General features: G+C 43.2%; 1 protein-coding gene across 2 annotated transcripts in view; it reads left to right on the top strand.

Annotated features, from left to right (window-relative positions):
- LOC109467418 overlaps positions 1-23,538 on the top strand; it is a 57,425-nt gene that overhangs the window by 16,332 nt on the left and 17,555 nt on the right. The window contains exons 9-25 of one of the 2 annotated variants that reach the window (XM_019765382.1): positions 2,710-2,853; positions 3,405-3,571; positions 4,078-4,176; positions 4,624-4,786; positions 5,448-5,617; positions 6,368-6,505; positions 7,094-7,255; positions 8,751-8,829; positions 8,994-9,194; positions 9,645-9,792; positions 10,402-10,688; positions 10,956-11,119; positions 11,269-11,410; positions 12,074-12,337; positions 12,857-13,217; positions 13,599-13,768; positions 14,151-14,328. In XM_019765382.1, coding sequence (XP_019620941.1) covers positions 2,710-2,853; positions 3,405-3,571; positions 4,078-4,176; positions 4,624-4,786; positions 5,448-5,617; positions 6,368-6,505; positions 7,094-7,255; positions 8,751-8,829; positions 8,994-9,194; positions 9,645-9,792; positions 10,402-10,688; positions 10,956-11,119; positions 11,269-11,410; positions 12,074-12,337; positions 12,857-13,217; positions 13,599-13,768; positions 14,151-14,328 — 3,037 coding nt within the window. Of the gene's footprint in view, positions 1-2,709; positions 2,854-3,404; positions 3,572-4,077; positions 4,177-4,623; positions 4,787-5,447; positions 5,618-6,367; positions 6,506-7,093; positions 7,256-8,750; positions 8,830-8,993; positions 9,195-9,644; positions 9,793-10,401; positions 10,689-10,955; positions 11,120-11,268; positions 11,411-12,073; positions 12,338-12,856; positions 13,218-13,598; positions 13,769-14,150; positions 14,329-21,051; positions 21,166-23,538 lie in introns of those variants that run through there. The other variant, XM_019765381.1, reaches the window with a different exon arrangement.

Consider the following 23,538-nt stretch of genomic DNA (forward strand, 5'->3'; position numbering starts at 1 on the left):
CCCGGGCCTAGCCCCCTACAGTGCACACGCGTTTTACAGTGCACACGCGTTTACAGTGCACACGCGTTTACAGTGTACACGCGTTTACAGTACACGCGTTTACAGTACACGCGTTTACAGTTACACGCGTTTACAGTACACGCGTTTACAGTGCACACGCGTTTACAGTGCACACGCGTTTACAGTGCACACGCGTTTACAGTGCACGCGTTTACAGTACACGCGTTTACAGTACACGCGTTTACAGTACCCGCGTTTACATTTCGATCCTTAAAATCTATGGTTAGAACGAAGTTGAATTTCGAGTAGTGGGACGATAACGTTAGGCCGCAAAATCCATCGTAAGAACGATGTTGAAGTTCGAGTTGTGGATCGATAAGGTTAGGCCGCGAAGTTCAATAACTCCAACGCGCGTTTACAGTACACGCGTTTACAGTACAAGCGTTTACAGTAGTGGCTTTGTCGACAATCTCAGCGCTACTACAACAGCTCGTATCGCCGAATTACAACACAATCTGAGACAAAATCGCCTAATTTCTATCACAAATAACAATTGTCATGACACAAACTTTTCATAACTGTTTTTGTAGGAGGAGGAGGCGTAGTTTTGGGGTGATTTTGGCGGGCTTGGTCGCAAAAGTTGCCGGGCGGTTGTTAGGAGGGAGCCGGTGTTGCTCCGCGTAAACTTCGGCGTTCAGCGGTACATTTTTAGGTCATTTTACAATCATAGCTTAAAAGATGGCTACTTTCCTCAACCCTGCAGAATATCGTGGGGCTAGAGCGGTTCATCCAGCCCGCTAGAATCCAACCGGCACGGCAAGGCAGGCCCGAGAATACGCCGATCCGTACCGACCCGTTGGCCGGTCAGATTGACGCTTGCAGGCCGAGTACCAACCGGCCTAGCCCCCGGGTCTGGCCCTGGTACTGACTGGCACTTCTAGGGTCCCCTCCTCTGCTTTATCACGGTTAAAGCCACAAACATCGCCCGGTAGCTACTGGACTAATAAAACACTGAGATTCCCCCTCTCCTAGGCTGCAAGGCCGCGACGACAGTCCAACGGTCTCAGATACGCCGCACCGCATGTACACGCGTTTACAGTTTACAGTACACGCGTTTACAGTACACGCGTTTACAGTACACGCGTTTACAGTACACGCGTTTACAGTACACGCGTTTACAGTACACGCGTTTACAGTACACGCGTTTACAGTACACGCGTTTACAGTGCACACGCGTTTACAGTGCACACGCGTTTACAGTACACGCGTTTACAGTACACGCGTTTACAGTACACGCGTTTACAGTACACGCGTTTATACACCATGGCCGGTAGATTGGCGCTAGCTGGCCGAGTACGAACCGGCCTAGCCCCGGCCTCGCTTAAGATCTGCCTAACTCTGTGACCGCCCCAACGGTGTCCCTAAAGTTTTGCCTAACTCTGTGACCGCACCAACGGTACATGTTGCAGTTCTGGCTAATATCGCTATGGCGCTGTGAGAGACCGTAGGATGGTCAAGGAAGGTCTCATAGCCTGCATGTTTTATGCCTAATGACAAGCAAAGATCTCATAGGCTGCGTGTTTTATGCCTGATGAGAAGACAAGACCTCACAGGCTGCGTGTTTTATGCCTGATGAGAAGACAAGATCTCATAGGCTGCATGATTTATGCCTGATGAGAAGACATAGGCTGCGTCCTCAGTGCCTGATGAGAAGACAAGACCTCACAGGCTGCGTGTTTTATGCCTGATGAGAAGACAAGATCTCATAGGCTGAGTGGTTTATGCCTGATGAGAAGATAAGACCTCATAGGCTGCATGATTTATGCCTGATGAGAAGACAGGACCTCATAGGCTGTGTGTTTATGCCTGATGAGAAGACAGGACCTCATAGGCTGCATGATTTATGACTGATGAGAAGACAAGACCTCATACCCGGCATGTTTTATGCCTGATCAGAAGACAAGACCTCATAGGCTGCATGATTTATGCCTGATGAGAAGACAAGACCTCACAGGCTGCGTCCTCTATGCCTGATGAGAAGACAAGACCTTATAGGCTGCATGGTTTATGCCTGATGAGAAGACAAGACCTCATAGGTTGCATGATTTATGCCTGATGAGAAGACAAGACCTCATAAACTGCATGATTTATGTCTGATGAGAAGACAAGATCTCATAGGCTGCATGATTTATGCCTGATGAGAAGACAAGACCTCATAGGCTGCATGATTTATGCCTGATGAGAAGACAAGACCTCATAAACTGCATGATTTATGTCTGATGAGAAGACAAGACCTCATAGGCTGTATGATTTATGCTTGATGAGAAGACAAGACCTCATAGGCTGCATGTTTTATGCCTGATGACATGACCTCATGGGTTTCAATATAAAAAAAAATGAATCTTGCAACATTGTCGCCCAGCATTGCGGCTTATAAGACTGCATAAGACTGTACAGAAACCACACACTATGTTGAAAGGTTACAGAGTAGAAAGTGAACGAACATATATTAAAGTCAAAGTCATTTTTGCACGACATTCAGGCCCCAGGGCACGTCTATCTGGGACATGGCAGTCACGTGACAGGTCGTCCGTCCCGCGCCAAAACACAGCACAAAAAGGACCCACAAAGACTACAACAAACCTTCTAGATTAAGGTTTTTAGTACTAGTAATTCAATGTCGTGCGATTTCTCATTGTTTGCGTACAGGATTCCTCGCGGAGGGAGCGGAAGTGTTCCTTGAACATACGGAGGAGATGCCGATTTCTGCCGAAGACTACTGGTCAGGGTTCCAGGACTTCGTGCAGCTTCAGCTCTATATGGAAGGACATGAGGGAGTCAAGGTGTTGAAAGGCAAGTGCTTAGTATTTTTTGGCGACGCCTCAGAGGCAGATGCATTTTTACAGTATATTACGATCGATCTGAAAGAAATTAGAAAATTCCACTTATGCATTCCCTTGGGAATTGCTTTTGAGGTAGCCCTCGGCCATGTGGTCTTTGGACAGAGTAGCAAAACGCCTTTGTTGCTATGCAATTTCAAAGATATTAATCTGTAACGGCTATCATATCAAAATGTATTCCAAAGACACCCTACTTTTAAAAAATTATAATGAAAATTTGCCACCTCAGGTGGCACCGATATCTGTTTTGGCCCATGTACGAGTACTATCAGTGTGATAAATGTGTGCCAGGGGCTTGATATTTGTTTTAGTTTGTTTATTCGTATTCGATCTCCATTAGTTTGTACAGACTGAGAGTATCTAGTATACATACTAGTCTTCCTGGAGTCGTAATACACATAAACACTACTAAACCCAAACTACACATTAAAGGCTAAATAAACGAGCTTAACTACAACATGGTAACTACAATTACATACTACATACTACATACTTTTTCCGCAGGTAATGGGGAGGTGGGCACGGTAGTTTCTTTCTACTACGACCCGACGGACCTGGCCGAGGGGCAGCGGGAGATGAAGCTGGTGGAGAAGGACGATTCCACTCGCACATGGAGGGTCCAGGAGGCGGAGCCGAACACCCTGTACAAGAGCTACGAGATGACCATCAAGGTGCTTCTATGTCTCTGATAGAAAGTTAGATTGTAGTCATGAGTGATGATTAACGTTATTGAGTGGGTCTTTTAATGAAGCCTCCATGATGACACTACCATGTTAGACTGACACGGATTTTATTTAGTCTGATTATTCAATCTTTTTGTTTCACAGAAAAATAACACTACAATATATAACAAATATACACATATTACTTCTCAAGAACATGTCACACATCTTAACTCGCGCACTAGTACTGTCAGCTTATCGCTACATTGAAGATTAACGTTGATTTAGTTGAACGTTAGGAGTCTACCTGTGACATTAACCTACATTATCATATAGCCGGGCGACGTCGACCAATGAGAAGCCTCCATTTCCCATCGGTTATCAGGCCGCTACGCTCACTCGGTGGTTTATTCGGTGGTTGTCGCACCTGACCAGGGAATATCTCACAATATACACCTCGGAACGGGGAATTAGCCCTTTATTAGTTGCCTAACGGTACCGTGACTTTCACTCAGGTTACGGGGACCACTAACGCAAGCGTGACGGTCTCAGCTCGCTTCGTCTCGGCCATCAAGAATGACGAGGAACGCCGAGACGACATCGCATATCACAAGGTTAGTAGTGTTTGCAATCACTTGACTGTGGCGCAGAGGAGGCAGCAGGCGTATCCCACAATACATTGCGGTTCCGGAACGTTTACCTTGTTACTACCCACTAAGACGAGTGGGCCGCCATTTTGTAGACTTGAACGTATACAATTTCAAGCAATGCTTTTCAAAAATTATTACTACATGTATAAGGTGTGACAGCATGTGGTTACTATGTACATGTATTTGTATACATTACACAATAATTTCACAAGGTACAGGGTATGGCATCTCGTACATTTTAACTACAGTTCCAAAAGGCTAATCTACATTTTAAATATATTTTCTTATTAAAGGTGGGGATGTCACATAACACCATGTGCTTATTTGCTGAATTTACTATTACAATCCATTGGGATGAATTGTAAAAATGTAGATGATAGCCTTGTGTATAATTGCTTGCGTCTTGTCTAGGTGCACCTTCTTGGAGCCACTCTTAGAGACGTCCTGAACTTCGTGGTCGCGGAGAAGCTCGGCCGGAAGTATCAGGTCGACCAGGAAGTGGACATTTCTCGCGAGAAGTTGTGGTGCATTATGGGTAACTTCAATGACGTCACCTGGATTCCCAACGCAAAATGTGAGTCACAAGAAACTCTTTCTTTAGAATCTGATATTCCCGTAAATAAGAATACAAAATTATCTGGTACTTACAATACTACGTCCGTTATGATTTCTAAACAAACTGATAAAGTGGTTATTTTTTTATGTTTATTTATGACTCTATTTATTCAGCTTGTTTCCTGTTCTCGACTATATAATTGCGTCTGTTTGAAAGCTCTGGGTGAGAACATTTCTCTCTTGTGTTGGAACAACAGTTTTAATTTTAAGGCATGCACAGATCTGTCAGATGAACTTTCATTAAAGAGCTTAAACATTATCATGAAAGTTCATCTGTGTTGGTAGTTACATATTTAGAGTTTAAACACTGGGTCAAAGGTATCTGGTATACGGTAGACGATATGTACAAGACTTTTTTGAGAGTGGTGAAGGATCTAGGAGGCCATATACATCAGGGCCCATCACCCTTCATTGTACCGCGACGGGGACCGACATCGTCTACCAGATACCTTTGACCCAGTGTTGACGTCACACTTCAAAGAAGCCAGTGGCAAGCTTCACTGGGTCAGTCCACTGAGGAAGACCAGAGTGACTGATCGAAAGCTCTAGGTGAGAGAACTTTTTGTGTTTTAACTCTAAACACTGAACTTTAAACATGTCTGCATCGTGTTTATTCTCAGACGCGCAGGTTAACGGAGTCAGCAGGCAGATTATGTTTCCCCGGGACTCGACGTGCCATGAGGGAGAGCGCACTCTGGATGTCCGCCTGGTCTGGTACGACTCCAGCGATTACCTGCTAGTGTTGGAGTACACCGGCGCCATGCTGGTCACGAAGTTCTACAGGGAGAAGGTAAATCTTGACTTATGTCTGGGCTTAAGAAGCACTTTATTGTCCTGATCGATGATTTGTTATGATTTGAATCATTATGATTATTTTCATTATCAACGATTTGTTACGATACAAAATATTGTTATGATTATTATCATGATCAGTGATTTGTTATGATTTGAATTATTGTGTGAGGGATGGTTCACTGCATTGTATGTATGTTGTTGTGATATATGAAAAAAAGCAGCACTATAAAGCAACCTGCTTGAAGTTTGCATTTGGTTTTCATTATCTTCAAGTTCACAGACCTGTGAATAGTGTTGGGTGGGCGGGGGTGGAGTCGTGAATGTATGGGAACTGTACATGTGAAGAGGATTAGTATGATGTAATTTCGTCGGGTAGTACATAACTTACTGAATTTCATCACCTATACTCTCATCTTGGGCCACAATCAGTCTTGTTTGAAAGATCAAATGTAGTTCGTCCTGTGGCCTTTTTGGGGCTTCTGCACTTTTACTTTAGTAAGTCGTGTGTATCAGTTTAAATCTTTCCTGTTACAACATCAATCATGTTTAGGATCGCATTCTCCTCCGCTCTGCGTCATCAAGAGATGATAAGTATAGGCCCATTTTTAAAGCGTTAATGTAGTGTTTTATTCATTGTCTCATCGACTAGTAAGCATAGAACATCACTGCAAGTCCTTAAGCAATGGCAGATAGTGAACGATAGTTTCCGTGATATCTACTGACAGAAAATTTATTAACCTCCCAGATGCAACTGTTCGCCGTTGGCGCGAACAGGACCAGAGTGGCGTACGAATGTATCGTCTTACCGGCGAAGGACGAGCCTGCGGAGGGGTTTGACAAGTGGCTCATTCCTGCCATCAGTAACCGAGTCACGAACCTCAAGGTAGGAACCAACGTGGAGGTCGTGGGGTCGTGTGGCGTAGAGGCAGATTGCGCGACTCGGAACTAAGAGTCCCGGGTTCGAGTCCTGACATGCCACCGATCTTGTGTCCTTTACACGGCTTTCCTCACTTAGCTCAGGTGTATATGAGTATTGTCCTGTAATGTATTTGTCCCCTGTGTTGGTGGCGGCATTAATATAAGTTGAGTGTGTCGTCACCACGTCTGGTGATTACATGTTGGAATAAATAAAAAAAAAAGGTAGGAACCAACGTTTCGATGACCGTCTGGCATATTCATGAGGGCAATCATGAAGATGTTGTAACAATAGTGAGTGAGTGAGTGTGTGAGTGAAGGAGGGTGGGAGGGAGTGAAGAAGGGAATGAATGGGTGAGTGTTTGTGTATGTCACAATTGTTAGCAGTAAACCTATAGTGCACAGTTAACCAACCATAGCCTATGTCACATAGCTGCCCTGATGAAGAGTACAGACTGTATGACATCAGGTACATGAATGTGAAAGTGTCCTGCTTTAACACTTCCTGGCATCTCTTATCTAATTGTAATTTTGATATACTATGTATTCCGCACAGCGAATGTTCGAGGATGAAGAAGATGAAGAAGACCATGGGGACCAATGTGCACCGCCCTCGGGCCCTCCGGTGTTCCCCAGGGGTGCGTACTCGACCGTAGCCCGGGGCACGGTCCACGCTCCTGTCAAGGAGGTTTGGAGCGCCTTCAGGCCGTTCGGAAAGGTACAGTTTTCTACTCGCCAAGTAAATTCTTTCGGGCAATGGAAGTCTATATTGGCCGCCCTCCTGTAACCACTCCCCTTGCCCCACAAAATCTGCTTGGAGATTAACAGTTTCTACTTTCGTCAGAAAATATGTTTCCAGTGCCTGCCTAGGGACTGGTTTTGTAATTTTCATTGGCATGATAACTGGTAAAAAGGCTTATGGTATATATACATATATATATATATATATATATATATATATATATATATATATATATATATATATATATATATATATATATATATATATATATATATATATATATATATATATATATATATATATATATATATATATATATATATATATATATATATATATATATATATATATATATATATATATATATATATATATATATATATATATATATATATATATATATATATATATATATATATATATATATATATATATATATATATATATATATATATATATATATATATATATAGGGATTGTTATATATCACGGTGTGCATGTTGATATCAACATGTAGGAAAAGGTGTTTCCGAACAACTGCCGAGACTTAGTAAAGCTCATAAGATTGAAAGACATGATGCCGAATGTAGTTTCCGCAACAACAGCAGTGACCACTGTGGTTGAAGGATTTGCAGGTAAAAAGCTGACCCCCAAAGGAAGGGCTTGTGTACATTGATTACTGGAGTCAGAGAATATAGCAGGCTGAAGTGGTTAAGTAGAAGCAGAACTACTAGCGATTGATCCCAACTTAGGCAACTATCTTTTCTCATTTGATTTTTTTGTATGTTAAGGCCTGCCTGGAGTACTGGAAGATCTATGAGAGCATGCAGATCGAGGGCCCCGGTAAGGACTGTGTTGGCTGTGTGCGGAGCTTCGTCACGTCCAAAACCGGATCGCACATCAAGGAGCGTCTGGAGTGGAGGGACGATGTCAACCATGTGGAGGTGGGACATGCTCAGACGTTTATATTCAACTTCTTTACATAGCAAAGTACTACCTGCTGCCTAAATGCTTAGGCCAGAACTGGCCCCTTGCTCCTCTTCATAGCAAAGTAAATAGCGGGCAAAACAAACAGGGTCAATCTTTTAGCGATACTTTGCAATAAGCTCATACAATCGTCAGAGTAGCGCTTGTTTCCGGATTAAAGACAATGACAACATTGTCATCGCTGAATATTATTTGATAGTATATAGTTAGCTATAGACTAGTGCGTATCACATACTAATGGACTTGCGATGTTCATAGAAAATACAAACTCTACACTACTACTACTTGGTACAATACAAAGATTTCTTTCGGACATTTTAAGTGACAACCAACACTCTTCTAATGAGCTAAAAGAACTAATCAAAACGTTTAGACGAAGACGTCCGGACGTAATTTCAGTATTTCATTCAGTAGTAGAGGTTGTATTTTCAATGAGTATTGTAGGTCGAACCAACGGTTCTGTGATATGTTGTGATATATGCAGATCTACAGCTTGCTGTCCATGACTCCTCCTCCACCGGTTGCCATGAGCAACGTCTACACCACCATCACCATGACTGCAGGTACGTCATGTGACTGTTACCATGGCATCAGTCACATGGCTGTTACCAGGGTAGCTCCAAGTCACTGACAATTTAGCTCATGTTTTGAATAACATGCTTTGTGATTTTCTTCATATGCAAGAATATCATAAAACATAACAGGACGTTTTGGGGTTTTTTCGTAGTTGGTGAGAAGGAGACTGAAGTGAAGTTCGAGTGTACCTTTGACGTCAGCGTGTCGTTTGCGGTGTCCCGTATCCAAGACAACCAGAAGGCGGCCTACATGGCGTGCATCACCGGGCTGCAGCAGCTCTTCCACTCCGAGGTCGGGACGCTAGAGGTCGTTGTTGGGAGCGCCGCTGATCTGGCACGCACTGACGGCTGGTGTAAGTACCTAGATATATTGTTTTGTAGAAAAAATATGTTCTATTGGGCAATTAATGCGTTCTCATATCTTGTGTGAGCATAACCATTAACCTGGTCTTAAACAGAACGGTTTTTGGCGACCCTTCAGGAGGAGCCTATGGCACAGTATTGTGTGCAGTTTGCAAGAATTCTAGGAATTGCACAAACATATTATCGAGGGGTATATGGAATGTCCACATATCATAGTAGACCACAACGAGGCTACCTCAAAATCATAAAATGATGGCAGTGCCATGCACACAATAACCCTAACATCAACCACCGTCGCCATGGCAATGTATGTTTTCATTGTCAGTTTTTTTTATAAAAATGATGGGTTTCGTAATATTCACTTGACTTTTCCTTCCTTTTTCCTGATTGTCAAAAAGTTTTTACTCCGTTCTAATATACTTTTTTTTATTTTCTACAAGTTGATGCTGACCCATATGTTGTACTCGCACTGAATGGTGGGAAGCCATTCACGACCAGGGTCTGCAATGGTACCCAGAATCCTGTTTGGGACGAGCGTTTCGCCATGTCTGTGACGCCACGTTCCCGAAGTGTCGTCTTCACTGTCATGTAAGTCATAAACCGCATCGTATCAAAGAAATGTATTTGTTATATGCATCAAATGCAATTTCAGTGTGACGAAACGAAAAAAAAATATTGCGGATGAGGAGATCTGTGTGATACTGGCATGACCTGAGCCTTGACACTATTGCTGGGCTGGCTGCAGACTGTCTGCCGTGGACTAGACTTGTGATCGACTAATGATAATGATTTACATTTACTGATATATTATCACATTTTCTTCATCATTGCATACTTGAAGCATTTGATATAGCCCCCTCTCTTCAAAAAGTGTCTCAGAATAGAGTTTCTTTTTATACCACCCATAAATACCTATAGCTAGAACCAGCCTACGATACTCCTGTCCAAATATGATGCAATAAAAGCAAGTGACTTCCTTCAACGACATCGCATTTTGCCTCACAGATATCAGTACGCTATGAAATAGGACTTCGATACAGTAAAAAATGGCCATAAAATGGACTTTGAAAATTTTTGTTTTCGCCTTGAATTTTCACCGGATACCTTTATAAGGACTTTCCCATATATATTCCCATATTCTGGTCATGAAGAAGAATCAATCTGTCTGACACTCCACCTCCACTGTCTACACTACAGGGACCGAGACACGGTCGGACAGGACGACATCATGGGGACAGCTAACGTCAACCTGGACGAGCTGACGTCAGGTCAGGAGAAGAGGATGACTCTGGACGTGCAGGGAGGAGGGACGCTGAACGTCCGGCTGTTACTCAAGATGCACGACAAGCCGAAGGACCAGGAGGACGAGGGCGACAAACTCATCCGGTCAATCGCCCTCCCGTTCCTGGCTCCCGTCGCCCAGAGCGAACTGGACGCCATCAAAAAGGAGTTTACCAACCTCATCATGTCATTTGTTGGCCCAGGTATTCTTTGTAACCTGGATCGAGGTCCTGAGTTCTAACCCCAGCCGGGTCATATGAAATTTGACGTACATTCTGTTTTCTGTTTTCTCTTAGCACTTAGTATCTATGAGAAAGAGTATGGGAAACACAACACTACCAGCAGGCTAGCCCTTGCTTGCAGAACTGTGTGGCCCTAAACTCCTCTAAATTAAAAGGTACATTTGACTTTGAAAGGAAGTTAGGAACGGGGACAGTTTGCAAACGTCTTTTTTTCTCAACACTCCACAGGCCAGAAGTACGAGCTGAGCTACATGACCCGTCTGCGGACCCATCCCGACGTCCCGCTGGAGGAATACCCGGCCGCCTGTGTTCCCATGCCGACTGGAGAGATGTTCACTCCGCTTAAAGCCGGGCGGCTCATGCAGCGCCTCATGGAGTTCATCAGCTCACAGGCAAGTGTACATTATTTCGCCGGAAACTCCCTTGCAGTTCCAGGCAAGCTGCTAGGGGACCACATCCGCACCACATTTTAGACATCATCGTGAACATGAAATTAAAATGTATATAATGCCAGACATCAATTCCATTGCATTCATTGCAGGGCCAGATCATGGTCCGCCTGGCGCAAGCCAAGGGCATCTGGGATCCGTGGAAGGCCAACTTCAGCGGCTACCTGCCTGCTAACGAGAGGCTGATAGAAGAGTGGCAGAAAGACGAGGAGTTCTGCCGCCAGTATCTCCAGGGTTCGTTTGCAACATTGTACTGTTAATGTTACTATCAGAAAAAAGAAGAGACATAGCTATGCCTTCTTTGTTCACATAGTTGATTACTCAACATTTTGTATTGTTGTTATGTAGAAAAATGCGTCATTGTTTTATCCATCGATGGGTAGGAGCATATTTCGTAGTTGTTATATAAGGATCTGATTTAGTACAAAATAATATTACATGGAAAAGAAATATCAGTATACTTATACTAACAGTTTGCGTAGACCGTAAGCAACCTACGCATGCCAAAAACTTGAAATTGTGTCCCAATCAAAATAACATTGGTACATTTAGGTAACAAACTATTGTTGTCTATGATTCGTATGCAATATGCTCATTGTCCAAGTAAATCATGATTATTTAGAGTTAGATGTTTTGATCCAACAAAAAGAATTTCTCTCACCTAGAGCTTATTTAGATCAGTCACTCTGGTCTTCCTAGATCCTCAGTAGACTGGCCCAGTAAGGCTTGTCGCTTCTTTGAGGTGTGACGCCAGCACTGGGTCAAATGTGAAAGCTCTAGGTGGGAGACATTCTTTGTGTTGGAGCAAAAGGTTTAATTCTAAACATGTAACCACCAACACAGATGAACTTTCATGATAGTAAATCATAATAATTATTTTATTTCATTCGACATCAGGCATCAACCCCATGCTGGTGACCGTGTGCAAGGACCAGAGTCAGATCCCAGCCGAAATGCTCGGTCTGAAAGGACAGGGCAAGACCACGCTGGAACTCATGGCCGAGAACAGGCTGTTCATCGTGGACTACGCACCCATGCTCGGTGTTCCTGCTGTTCCGGGGAAGTTCATCTACGCGCCGATTGTACTGATGTACAAGGAGGAGCTGGATGGATCAAAGTCTCGTCTGAACATGCTGGGCATCCAGTTGACCAGGGACAAGGGTAAGGCATATGAAAGAAACATGCTTCTTTACTCCTTTAGCTTTTCCACATTGCAACTTTCATTTCTGTACTGTACGAATCGTCTCAAAAGCCTTCATGTCCCATATCACATTGTTGGACAGTTGGTGCCCTGAGCGCGTGGCGACAGACTGAAACCACGCTGTGACAGGGACCAGAGACCCGGCAGCTAATTACCCGCTGTGATCCCCGGGGGTTCCACAGACCCACTATGAGAGGCCCAAAATGTACATTTTCTGTTTGAAAATAGCCAAAAAGTCCCGTTTTCCACGGGTTTAGGTAGTGCATACCAAATATGTGAATAACTTTCTGTGTGCCTGTGTCAAAGGCTCCCCTATACCAAATTTCAGGTCATTTGGGTTTCGTCTTAGTGCAGAGGGGCCAAAAATGTACATTTTGGGTCAAAAGTAGCAAAAAGTCCCATTTTACATAATTTAATAGTGACACATGCCAAAAGCATGAGTAACGTTTGTGTGCATGTGTCCTTCATTATTGTTGTAGGTAACAACGAAGTGTACTCTCCTGAAAGTGCGAAGACCCATCCCAACAAGTACATGTTCGCCAAGATGCACGTTCAGTCGGCTGACAACAACGTACACCAGTTCCTGTACCATCTGGGCTACACTCATCTCGGTATGGAGCCGCTGGTGGTCGCCATGTACACCCACCTGCCCCCGGACCACCCCGTCCACCGCCTGCTGCTGCCGCACTTCAAGGACACCATCGGCATCAACTACCTGGCGCGCCACTCGCTCGTCTCCCGCATCTTCCCCATCACCGACCCGATGTTCGCAACTTCCACCGTGGGAGGGCTCGTCATGTTCCTCAAGGAGTGGCGCAAGTACAACTTCATGGACATGGCGTGAGTTTTGAAATCGTTTACACTGAATTCCTATGTACAGCCCTTGAAACTGTCACTTAGTGGCCTGGGTACCATCCTGTTTGTATGCCGGGGCTCCCGTTCCCCCCACCCTAAGAAAGATTTCTTGGGGGGGGGGTATGGGAGCCCCAGCATACAAATAGGATGGTACCCAGGCTAGTCACTCAGAAGAAGCTCGACACATATACTATGCTGCTTTTTGACATTGTATTCATTGAGTTACACCCTTTAGCCTGATGGCTAGTCTTGAAGGGTCCAGATTACACAGAATAAAACACACACAAACGAAATGTCACTTGTGACATTGTACATTTTGTCCTATTGTTACGAAGTTTAAAGCTATATCTCATTTGTTTCAACAAGTTTCCCAGAAGAGCTGAAACGCCGTGGTTTTGATGAGGCCGGGACTGACGGACTGAAAGACTACTTCTACCGGGATGACGGCTTCAAACTGTGGAACATCTACAAGAGTTACGTGACTGGGATGGTCAACCATGCCTACGCCGACGATCAAGCTGTGCAAGCTGACAAAGGTTCGACATTAAACACTTCAACAATCTGAACATAATTGACATTTTTTCCCTTTTCCTTTGGCCTACATTGGATGAAATTGACTAATATAAGACGAATGTCTCGAAAAAAGTCACCGTGTAACATTCTAGATGCCAAGTACTTTCTGTTCAATCAGACATGGTCAAAAGTCAACCCCATTGATGAATCGGGACGAGGGGGGATACAAACTAGATCACGTTTGGGATTGTATTCTCGCCGCAAAAGCTCCACCTACTTTGGCTGCGATTAGAAGCAGTACTCCAGTCAGAAGCTCTGATGAAGGTATCTGGTAGCCATCGAAACGTTAACAAGGTGACAGTACAAAGTACTACTTGTGTGTAAGAAAATCCCATTTTTATGTAGCCCTGCAGGAATTCTGCAAGATGACTGCAGGTCCCGGTCAGCTTCGCGGATTTCCTCGCGAGATTTCCGACAAGAAGCTGCTGATCGACTGCCTGACCAACATCATCTTCAACGTGAGCGCGCAGCACTCCGCCATCAACTTCCCGCAGTATGACTACTACTCCTTCGTGCCCAACAGGTGAGAACGTTACCTGTCATTTTCGTAGCCTGGTACCAGTCTATCGTGGTTGAGGCAGGCTGTCCTCGGGGCTCGAATAGTTTTCCCCCGTCCAGCTGAACAGGCCACTCCGGTAGGAGTGTTACGCCTGTAGGAGCTTTGCTAATAGAGTTTTGTAGGCCAAGTGTTGATCGAGGTGGAGCTAATTGAGCTCCCGTCTTGCAAAATCTACCGGGGAACCTAGCTGAGTCGGGCGGCGAAGAGCTCCTCCAGTCCCGAAGAGAACCTGTCTCTACCACGATGGACTAGACACCAGGCTATCATATTCAAGCCATGACACAATCAAGGAAGCTAAATTCTAAACGATCTAGGGCTAGATTCCTCAGGCAAAACAAATATTTATTGACCGCAATTATTCTTTGCAACGTTCGGGTAAATATGAATTCTAAGGATGGATACCTCAAAAAGATGACTACACTACAACAGACTGTCATTTACACTCGGTGTTTTCAACTGTTCCCCAAGGCCGGCCCAACTGTCGATGGCGATGCCTGACGGACCGAACGACATGCTGCAGTCCGCTGTTCTCGAGGCCCTGCCGCCTCCACATTTCACGGCTCTTCAGGTTCTCCTGTCCTACATGCTGTCCATGCCGTCACAGACTGCTATCACTGGGGTAAGATTGTAAATTAATAAGATATTTGATAATAAGGTTCATTGCATATAAAATATTTATCAACAAATCACCGCAAAATTCGCTTTCCTAGTCTAGCCACATGCAAAATGCTAATGTCCATATTAGGGATATAACGATTGAAAGAATTTAACAATTTGTTAACACATTTCATGAGGACACTACGATTTGTTGCAGATATAAGTGATAAGTGTCCAATGCTCTTTTCGTTTGATCTTTCACATGCCTTGGCGTTGAATGCAACTTTTACGTCGTACATTAATATTAATGTAATCTAGGCTGCTTTATGTTTACAGACAATCATTTTTTTGTGAAAATTGTCCATTTACTGTTTTGTTATTTGCTTTTTTGTTACTTGATGCTGTTTTGTTGTTATAATTTGCCATTGTATGTACTCTCTCTTCTTTGTCGGTGGTAGAGCTAAGATTAGCAATCTGCTAGAGTTAACCATTACTATGTTCTGTCCTAGGGTTCTATGTTGCTAAATAAAAAATAAAAATCAATTTTTGTGTCATGTAAAGGTTGAGGCCATGAAGGAGTTGTACCCCGAGGTCCATAAGAAGTTCAACACGCAGCTCAAGGAACTCTCCAAGGAGATCCAGACTCGTAACGAAGGCCTGAAGACGGAAGGGAAGGCCGCCTACACCTACCTGGACCCTGAGAACGTCGCTATGAGCATCGATATCTAAAGGGTTCCTCCCAGCTGACCAACAGATAGTACAGCGAGAGAGAATAAGAACGAGAAATATAGCTTACGTTATTATGTTATCAACAAAAAAGTGGTGTTTTAATGAAGGTAGAAAACCGAAACAAAACTTAGCGATGGGATCTTCATAGACATTGTGATATGCATGTTGAAATATTTAAAGTATTCAAGATATATAGCACGCAATGATATTGCCTGGTGATGTATTATGATATTGGTCAATAATACTAAATCGAACTGCAATTATGATTGCTAAATGTTTGGCACATAACAGCTTGCCATCTTGGAGTAGAATAGCTTCTTTTTCTTACATTTACAAAACTTCAACATTTTTGTTGTACTCTTTGCCTTGGAATCAATAAACTGGTGTGGAAATAAAATTGGTTGGTCGTTTTTTTTGTTGTATTTCCATGGCGATTAAAGAGGCATCAGTAAGCTTTGTTTGGCGAGGACACAATCCCAAACATGGGTGAGTTTACAAACAGATACAAAATCAGCTATATTTGAGATTGTAATCAGCACAAAAGTGACACCTACATCGACTACAAACAGAAGCAGAAAACTAGTCGGAAACTGAGGAAGGTGTCTGATAGACATCGAAACGTATGTACGTAAGGACGGTGAGAGAATACTGGTTTTGCAAAAAGAAAATCCCAATATTTGAGTATTTAAATGGTGTGGAAAATATAAGTCACTATGCACCCGTAGACTACATGTAGATGCTAAGCCTGAATTGTCATATAGGATCAACGACATTAAAGTTTTGAAAAGTCCCCCATACCTTAGCTATTGCATTTGTTACCCATCGCTACCTTTGAAATATAATACCCTCAGACCATATTAAGACCATCGTTGCCACACTCGTGACTTAAGACTCCCATAGACCTAAAGTAATAAAGATTCCTATAGACCTAAAGTAATGGAAGTTCGCAACAAGAAAGAGTGTTAATGTTCATATGCAATTCTTTATTCTTTCAAAGCCATGTTGCAACTTGAAAACGTGCATTAAATCGATATACAAGACCATGGTATTTCTGCTGCACTTAATATATGTAACATCAGTTTGAAACTGCACATGGACAAAGTACGACCATACAAGTAGCTACTGTAGAGTATTAAATATTTCTACATGAAAATGGGCCAAATATTGTCAGCTGAGTCTCCCATCGGTCGTCATAGTATTTCACGAGTGCCTAGTATTATATTTTGTTCTTTCTGCTTATTGCTATATAAATATCTGTATTTGCTTATTAGTCGTGGACAAATAGAATACTATTCATTTGACTGGCGGCAGCATTAGTAGTTCAAAAATCATGACCGCGATACACTATAAATCTGATATTACAATAAATATAACATCTGGTAGTTCAATTTTAGATTTGAGGAAAACTCTGGTCCTTGTAACATTGCCGGGTCTAGATGTCGATGCTCATAGCGACGTTCTCAGGGTCCAGGTAGGTGTAGGCGGCCTTCCCTTCCGTCTTCAGCTTGTCGTTACGAGTCTGGATCTGCTTGGAGAGTTCCTTGATCTGTGTGTTGAACTTCTGGTGGACCTCAGGGTACACCTCCTTCATGGCCTCAACCTGGGAAATAACATTAACGTCATTAGAAAGATATGCGATTTCAGGGCAGCAAAGCAAAAATATTCTGGACACATGATATGAGGAAATGTTTGGTACATTTACTACTATTTCTTAGCACATTTTCATCATTTCATACTTGAAACGTTTGAAATAGCCAAAAACAAGGTATATTTATTAACGTTATTAAAGGCCAAAGAAGATATGAACTAGTGGTCATAGGCATTGAGTATCGAGACGTGTAGGGCTATATTAAAAGACTCGACGCATTTGTTACTGGCGACTGGTAGTAGCTACTACGTCTTGAAAATTATCTAACAGTATCAAAAATCTGTCCTGTGGCTTGATTAACTGTTAATTTGGTATCTTGCTAGCTGATTACCCATCTTCATCGATTAACTTCACTTAGATTGATTTGGGATTTAAAAAATGACCAGCATAACTGGAGTATGAAGGTAAACTTACCCCAGTGATGGCAGTCTGTGACGGCATGGACAGCATGTAGGACAGGAGAACCTGCAGTCCCGTGAACTGTGGAGGCGGCAGAGTATTGGTGAAAAATACTATACTTACCCTGTAGATACTGGCGGCAGAACTCCTCGTCTTTCTGCCACTCTTCTATCAGCCTCTCGTTAGCAGGAAGGTAGCCGCTGAAGTTGGCCTTCCACGGATCCCAGATGCCCTTGACTTGCGCCAAACGGATCATGATCTGGGCCTAGAAATTACGAGCAGTTGTACACATTTTTACAAAGGAGAAGTCGATTGGGGTGCAAGTCGATTCGTTATTTTCACCCTTCATGTAATGTATGAACCTTTCATAAAAAGGTATGGCATGGGTTTGCATTGCACATATAAAAGCTATGCATCGGTCCACTATATATAGTGCTCGTTTGTAAATAGTACTCATACAGTACTAGAACGTGGATAATGCACGAACCTGTAACTGTTCTTTACTGCATCAAACAAGAAAAACGACAAACACAGAAAGGTCCATTGCAGTATAACTGAGGAACCCCTATTTTCGAACGTGACCCTGGTCTCCTCAACAGTAACTTGCCTACCAAAATCACGGAACATCCATTCCCAGATGTCGTTGGCATCTGAGCTGGAGTCTTCCTTGTGCCCCGAACACGCCACGACGTGATCCCCCATGTGGAGGTAGCGCGGCTCGAGGGGTGTGTAGTTACGAGCAGCGGCACGCTTTCTGTTCCCGTACAAACCAGAACATGCCTCCTTTTTGGGTGTCTTGGCGAACGTATGTTCATACGCATTGTTGGTAGGCTTGGCATCCTTGTGCTTGACTTTCGGATCTTTCTTGTGGGTTTCCACCTCTTCTTTCCCTTTTGGGGGCTTTGGAGCTGCGGTGTAGATGTTGGGTTCGGCCCGGGGAGCTGAGGAGCTGACGTAGGCATCCTTCCCGTTCGGTGACTTTTCTTTCGACTTTGGTTTTTCCTTCGTACCTTCGTCTTCCTTTTCATCCTCCTTTTCTTTTGACCATGGCTCTTTCTCAGTGCCCACGTCTTCCTCTACACCCTCCCCTTTCAGGGACGTTTCTTCCATGAGTGGCTTTTTCTTAGGAGACGACATTTCTGCGTTGGAACATTATGAAAGCGCAGTTAAAGCGTAGGTTTAAAGAAAGGGGCCCGCTCGGCGCGTGTTCGGCCTGGTTTTTTGGCACTACCGAACGAGACCTGGATGGAGACCGGCGGGCTTCCCGACGGCTGCCGGCCTATTTTTGGCCCCGCGCGGTCGCCGAATTGATTTTAACTCAAACTTAAAATCACCCCGAGCCCCGGTGGGAATAGCACGCCGGGACGAAGCCGTAACCTCGAACCCAGCATATATCAGCCAGGGGTGTACCAGCCAGGGACCCGCCAGGATCACTCCTTGGCCCCGACAGAGACCCAAAAGCTGCCCGGCCGAACTGCTAGAGCCGGTTGGCACCCTACTGCACTCCGAACGAGTCAAGACGGTAGACTGACCGGGCACCGGACGGGTCCCTAACATTACCCGGCCGTCAAAGGGATCAAAAGTTGTGAATTTGAAATAGAAGCCGCCTCAGCGCCGTAAAAGAACATTTAATTGTGACCTTGACAGCCGGCACACGCTCGGCTTCATGACGCCGGCCGGCCTCTACACCGAGAACATGCCGAGCAGGCCCCGTTTCAAATGTGACTCAAGCTTACTGAACTGCATCCTTTTATGATAAGGTCACATTTCCAAACCGGGACCCGGCCGGGCTGTATGTATGAACGAAAAATTACCAATTTATATCAAGAATATAGAAAAATAGTGCCCATGATTATTATTAAAAACTTTTCTGTGTTTTGTTTTCTTTTTGTACAGTCACGTACAAACAACATGAACAACAAAAGAATTAATTGTCAGTGTGTGTGCGCGTCATGTATGTTTGCGGGTGCATGTGTGTGTGTGCGTGTTCGCGTTTGTATGTGTGCACGACTTGTGTACATATGTGTGCGTGCTTGCGTACTAGTATTTGTGTATAGATAAAATCAGATAGAAATACCTCAGTATGCTCCCATTTTGACAGCAAACGTTTTCAGTCAGAAAACCTCACTATCGGTCCGTTCGTACCGCCAGCATGTGGCAATACTGAGGAGGGATCACATATATACATGTAAAATGTTATACAATCATGCCAATAGAATGCATAGTAAGAGAAACAGCAGACTAATGTCGTGAAACCATAATTAAAATCCCACCTACGCGTATAATATCGGTTCTATGAAGTACCAGAGCAAAAGATTACTTTACATCAACAATCATTCTCTTTATTTACATCAGGTATCTACAAATATGATATTTTAGTGGTATATACCCATTATGAGTTTGTAATTAAATTATTGGTTGATAAATGAAGTGGTCTTCACCAGTTATAAGTTTGTAAATAAGCCTTCGCTGGTATTTTGTTAAATTTTGTAAGCCTTTTTGAAGAGTTAATTTGTTACATAAGGTATCTTTATGTAACAATACGTGTCAGACATTCGCATTACGTCCTTGATGGGGTAACCTGCGTTTACTACGTGCTTTGTAGTAACAACAGTACACTGTACATAATGTCGATATGTTGAAGTCATACAATATCATCAGTTTTCTAAGATTTTGCATGCAGTCTGGCTTAATAGTTGTTTTTCCAACCAGCTTTTTTACTATGTTCATTTTCTTAAGTCGTTCATTATTTTTTTATTTTAACAACACATACCAAAAAATCATGACGAGCCGTCGACCGTTTTTATAGCTATCCTCCCCTGAATTTTTTAAACAAACTGTCCTGCAGTTCCAAAACAAGCTGCTAAGGGGCCTTAACTCGCGTGACTTCTTTCCACGGACAAGACCTACCTACCATCCAAAATTCATGACCCTAGCATGTAAAGATCGCGAGATATCAAGACCAGAAGTTCCGCTGCAGTACGAAGGGAAGCCACTAGGGGGCCCAAAAATCTTATCATTTCTAGATGTAGTCACATCCTACGGACCCACCAAGTATGAAATCAATCCATCCAGCCGTTCTTGAGTTATCTTGTTGACAAAATTTAGTTCCCTAGGGAATGCATTCGTGGAATTTTTAGAATATTTTCAACTCAATCGCAGTACTAAACAATCGCCCCTGAGGCGTCGCCAAAAAGTGAAATCATGTGGAACGTATTATATATCTGACAACTGGAGCGGAATAATTTTACTTGACAGTAAAATGTCCCAGGCAGAGTACCTGCTGAGTGACCTCTGACCTTATGGCCTTATCACTTCTGACCAATCAGAACTACAATTCGTGAACACCTGATACATTCTCCTGATATTAACCCAATTTTTGGGCGATTTTATTTGTTGCCAGGTCGTCATTCGTGTGCAACACATCGGTATGTTACTTTCCTGTTGTTTTTCATGGGGACCTGCATGGAGGGGGGAGGGGGGTCCCACAACGCTCTACGCTAAATTTTGAGAGCTCTCGATTACGCTTTACGATAAATTCCAAGTGGCTACAACGCTCTACGTAGAATTAAAACGGCCGATTACGCTCTACGGAAAAGGGCATGCGGGCCCCCCCTTTTTATTAGAAGCAAGTTTGAAGTTGTCTAACCAGACTGCTAGTGTTGACTATACATTTTGTAAGATTTATGATATATTTCAATCAAGGTAATATGAGTATGGTGATCCATAAAAGTCTATAGCAAACGTGGCTTAGATTCACAATGGTGGTTTGTTGCCTTGTTGCATTGTAAACATCTTGGATCTAGAAACAAACAGAATTCGATGGGTTTCAATCATTTTTGTTGGTACCCTTTTTTTATTCATGTGAAGCTTGCAGGCCTCATTTTATCGAGGTCATGAGGGGGTCAATGCATAACCAAGGAGATACAGTTTACAGTGTTGGTGTTTGCGTAAACCAGATGGTCTTTCGTGTTCTGAAGATTTGATTTTAAAGGTTTTTCTATGAGGATTTGTGTCTAGACACGGAGTTTTTGAGCCCCGCCCCCCAAGAACAAGATGACCTATTTTCTTTAAAACCTGCTGGACCACATGTTAAGAGCTCGTTTCAGCCGTGGGGGCAATTGGCCTTTATCAAATCTCATTCAAATACGACCCTATATACAATTTGGATCGTGCAAACATTTTTTTCATCTTTCAATTTATTGACGGCAATGGTCAAATGTTATCTACAATATAGGTAACGCTTATTTTTAGACCACAAAAAGTTTAGTATGTGTCAGTTTATTTCTGAGGTTAAAAACAGCATTCGATCGGTTTGTTCTTCATGTAAGGAATGGCCGCAAATCAGTAAGAATGTCATTTACAATAACTGATATCAAAGGTATTTTATCAGCATGTGCATGTGTGTCAACAGAGAAATTTTGAGCCCCTCCCCCTAATTTTAGTTAGGGAAACCTGTTGGACCACTTGTCAAGAGCTCTTCTCAATCGAGTTATCACCTGATCTCAAGGAACCCCTTCTTATTTGAATAAGCCCCTTCGTACCAATCAGAATTAAGATCGTGATTACATAATGAATTCTTTCTTCATAGCATGATTGATGGATGGTGATTTGCATTTCGTGAATAGTTTCATCAGCTTGTTAAGTCACTGAGTGACCAAGTCACCAAGTATTTTATTCCGTCTGTCACTTTCCTCAGGGCAATTCTGACTTGCTCACATCGCATTGCAGCACAGGTGTTGCTGCTATAGACGCATTCCCAAATTATTGTGTTAAATGACCATCATGTACATTTTACTCTCTTGTACGTTTGGAACCGCATTGTGGAATCTGTTCTTTGTTCTCTGTAACTGCTTTTGTTTAATAACTGACCACAGTTTTGTATATATCCAACTCCTGTACGTTTGGGACCGCATTGTAGATACAGTTCCCTGTAACCACGCATGTATGTGTAGACGTGTACATATTATACATTTGGGAATGCATCATGTCTATAGCATAAACACCTGTGCTGCAATGCAATGTGAACCAGTCAGAACTGCCCTGAGGAAGGTGACAGATAGTCACCGAAACGTCGACTGAATAAAAGACTTGGTTGTGTAAAAAGAGTCTCTTTATTCGGCAATTTGTATTGTTGCATTTGTCAGAAAGAAGAACAACCATCTTACTACAATGTTAGTACTGGCTTTCTGGGCCAGAGATGATTATAAATGACCTCGAGATGTGTTTTATTCCCACGAAGATAAAAGATTTTACCCACATGTCGACTTTTCACCCTTCTCAAACGGCCTTGTCCACCGCATCACTTCTGACCAATCAGAACTACATTCCTGGTCACGTGACACATTTCCCTGGTCCTCTGTCACACACCCGGGACCTTCCCCCAGTCCTAGCCGCCGAAAACCAGTTCTTGGCTGAAGTTTGGACAATTCGTCCTTTGTTATAAGTGCGCATATGTCTGTTCTAATTGTAGGGTAAGGCGACAGCAAGTAATTGTCTTCGTCAGAAGGACTATGAAATTGTCTCGCCGGAGTGTGGGGAACTGCGGATTTTGCGATATAACTCTGGAAGGCATGATTCGACGTCCATGATTTTTGGCAGGCAGATTACCGCTGTTAAGGCCGAAGTCAAGTACAAGTTTTGGCTTCGTGGGGGGTCCGTGCGTCACGTTAGTGCACCTTTTGTGTTTGTGGCTTGTTAGCAAGATAACTCAAGTATTTGTAAAATGTTGATTATAATTCTTGGTGTGGTGCTTACTATTGTCGGGACCAAGGTTAAGTTCGTTACTGAGCTTCGTGGGG

The sequence above is a fragment of the Branchiostoma belcheri genome, unplaced genomic scaffold, assembly GCF_001625305.1.
Source record: "Branchiostoma belcheri isolate BF01 breed outbred unplaced genomic scaffold, Haploidv18h27 scaffold18, whole genome shotgun sequence".
Classification (NCBI taxonomy): domain Eukaryota; kingdom Metazoa; phylum Chordata; class Leptocardii; order Amphioxiformes; family Branchiostomatidae; genus Branchiostoma; species Branchiostoma belcheri.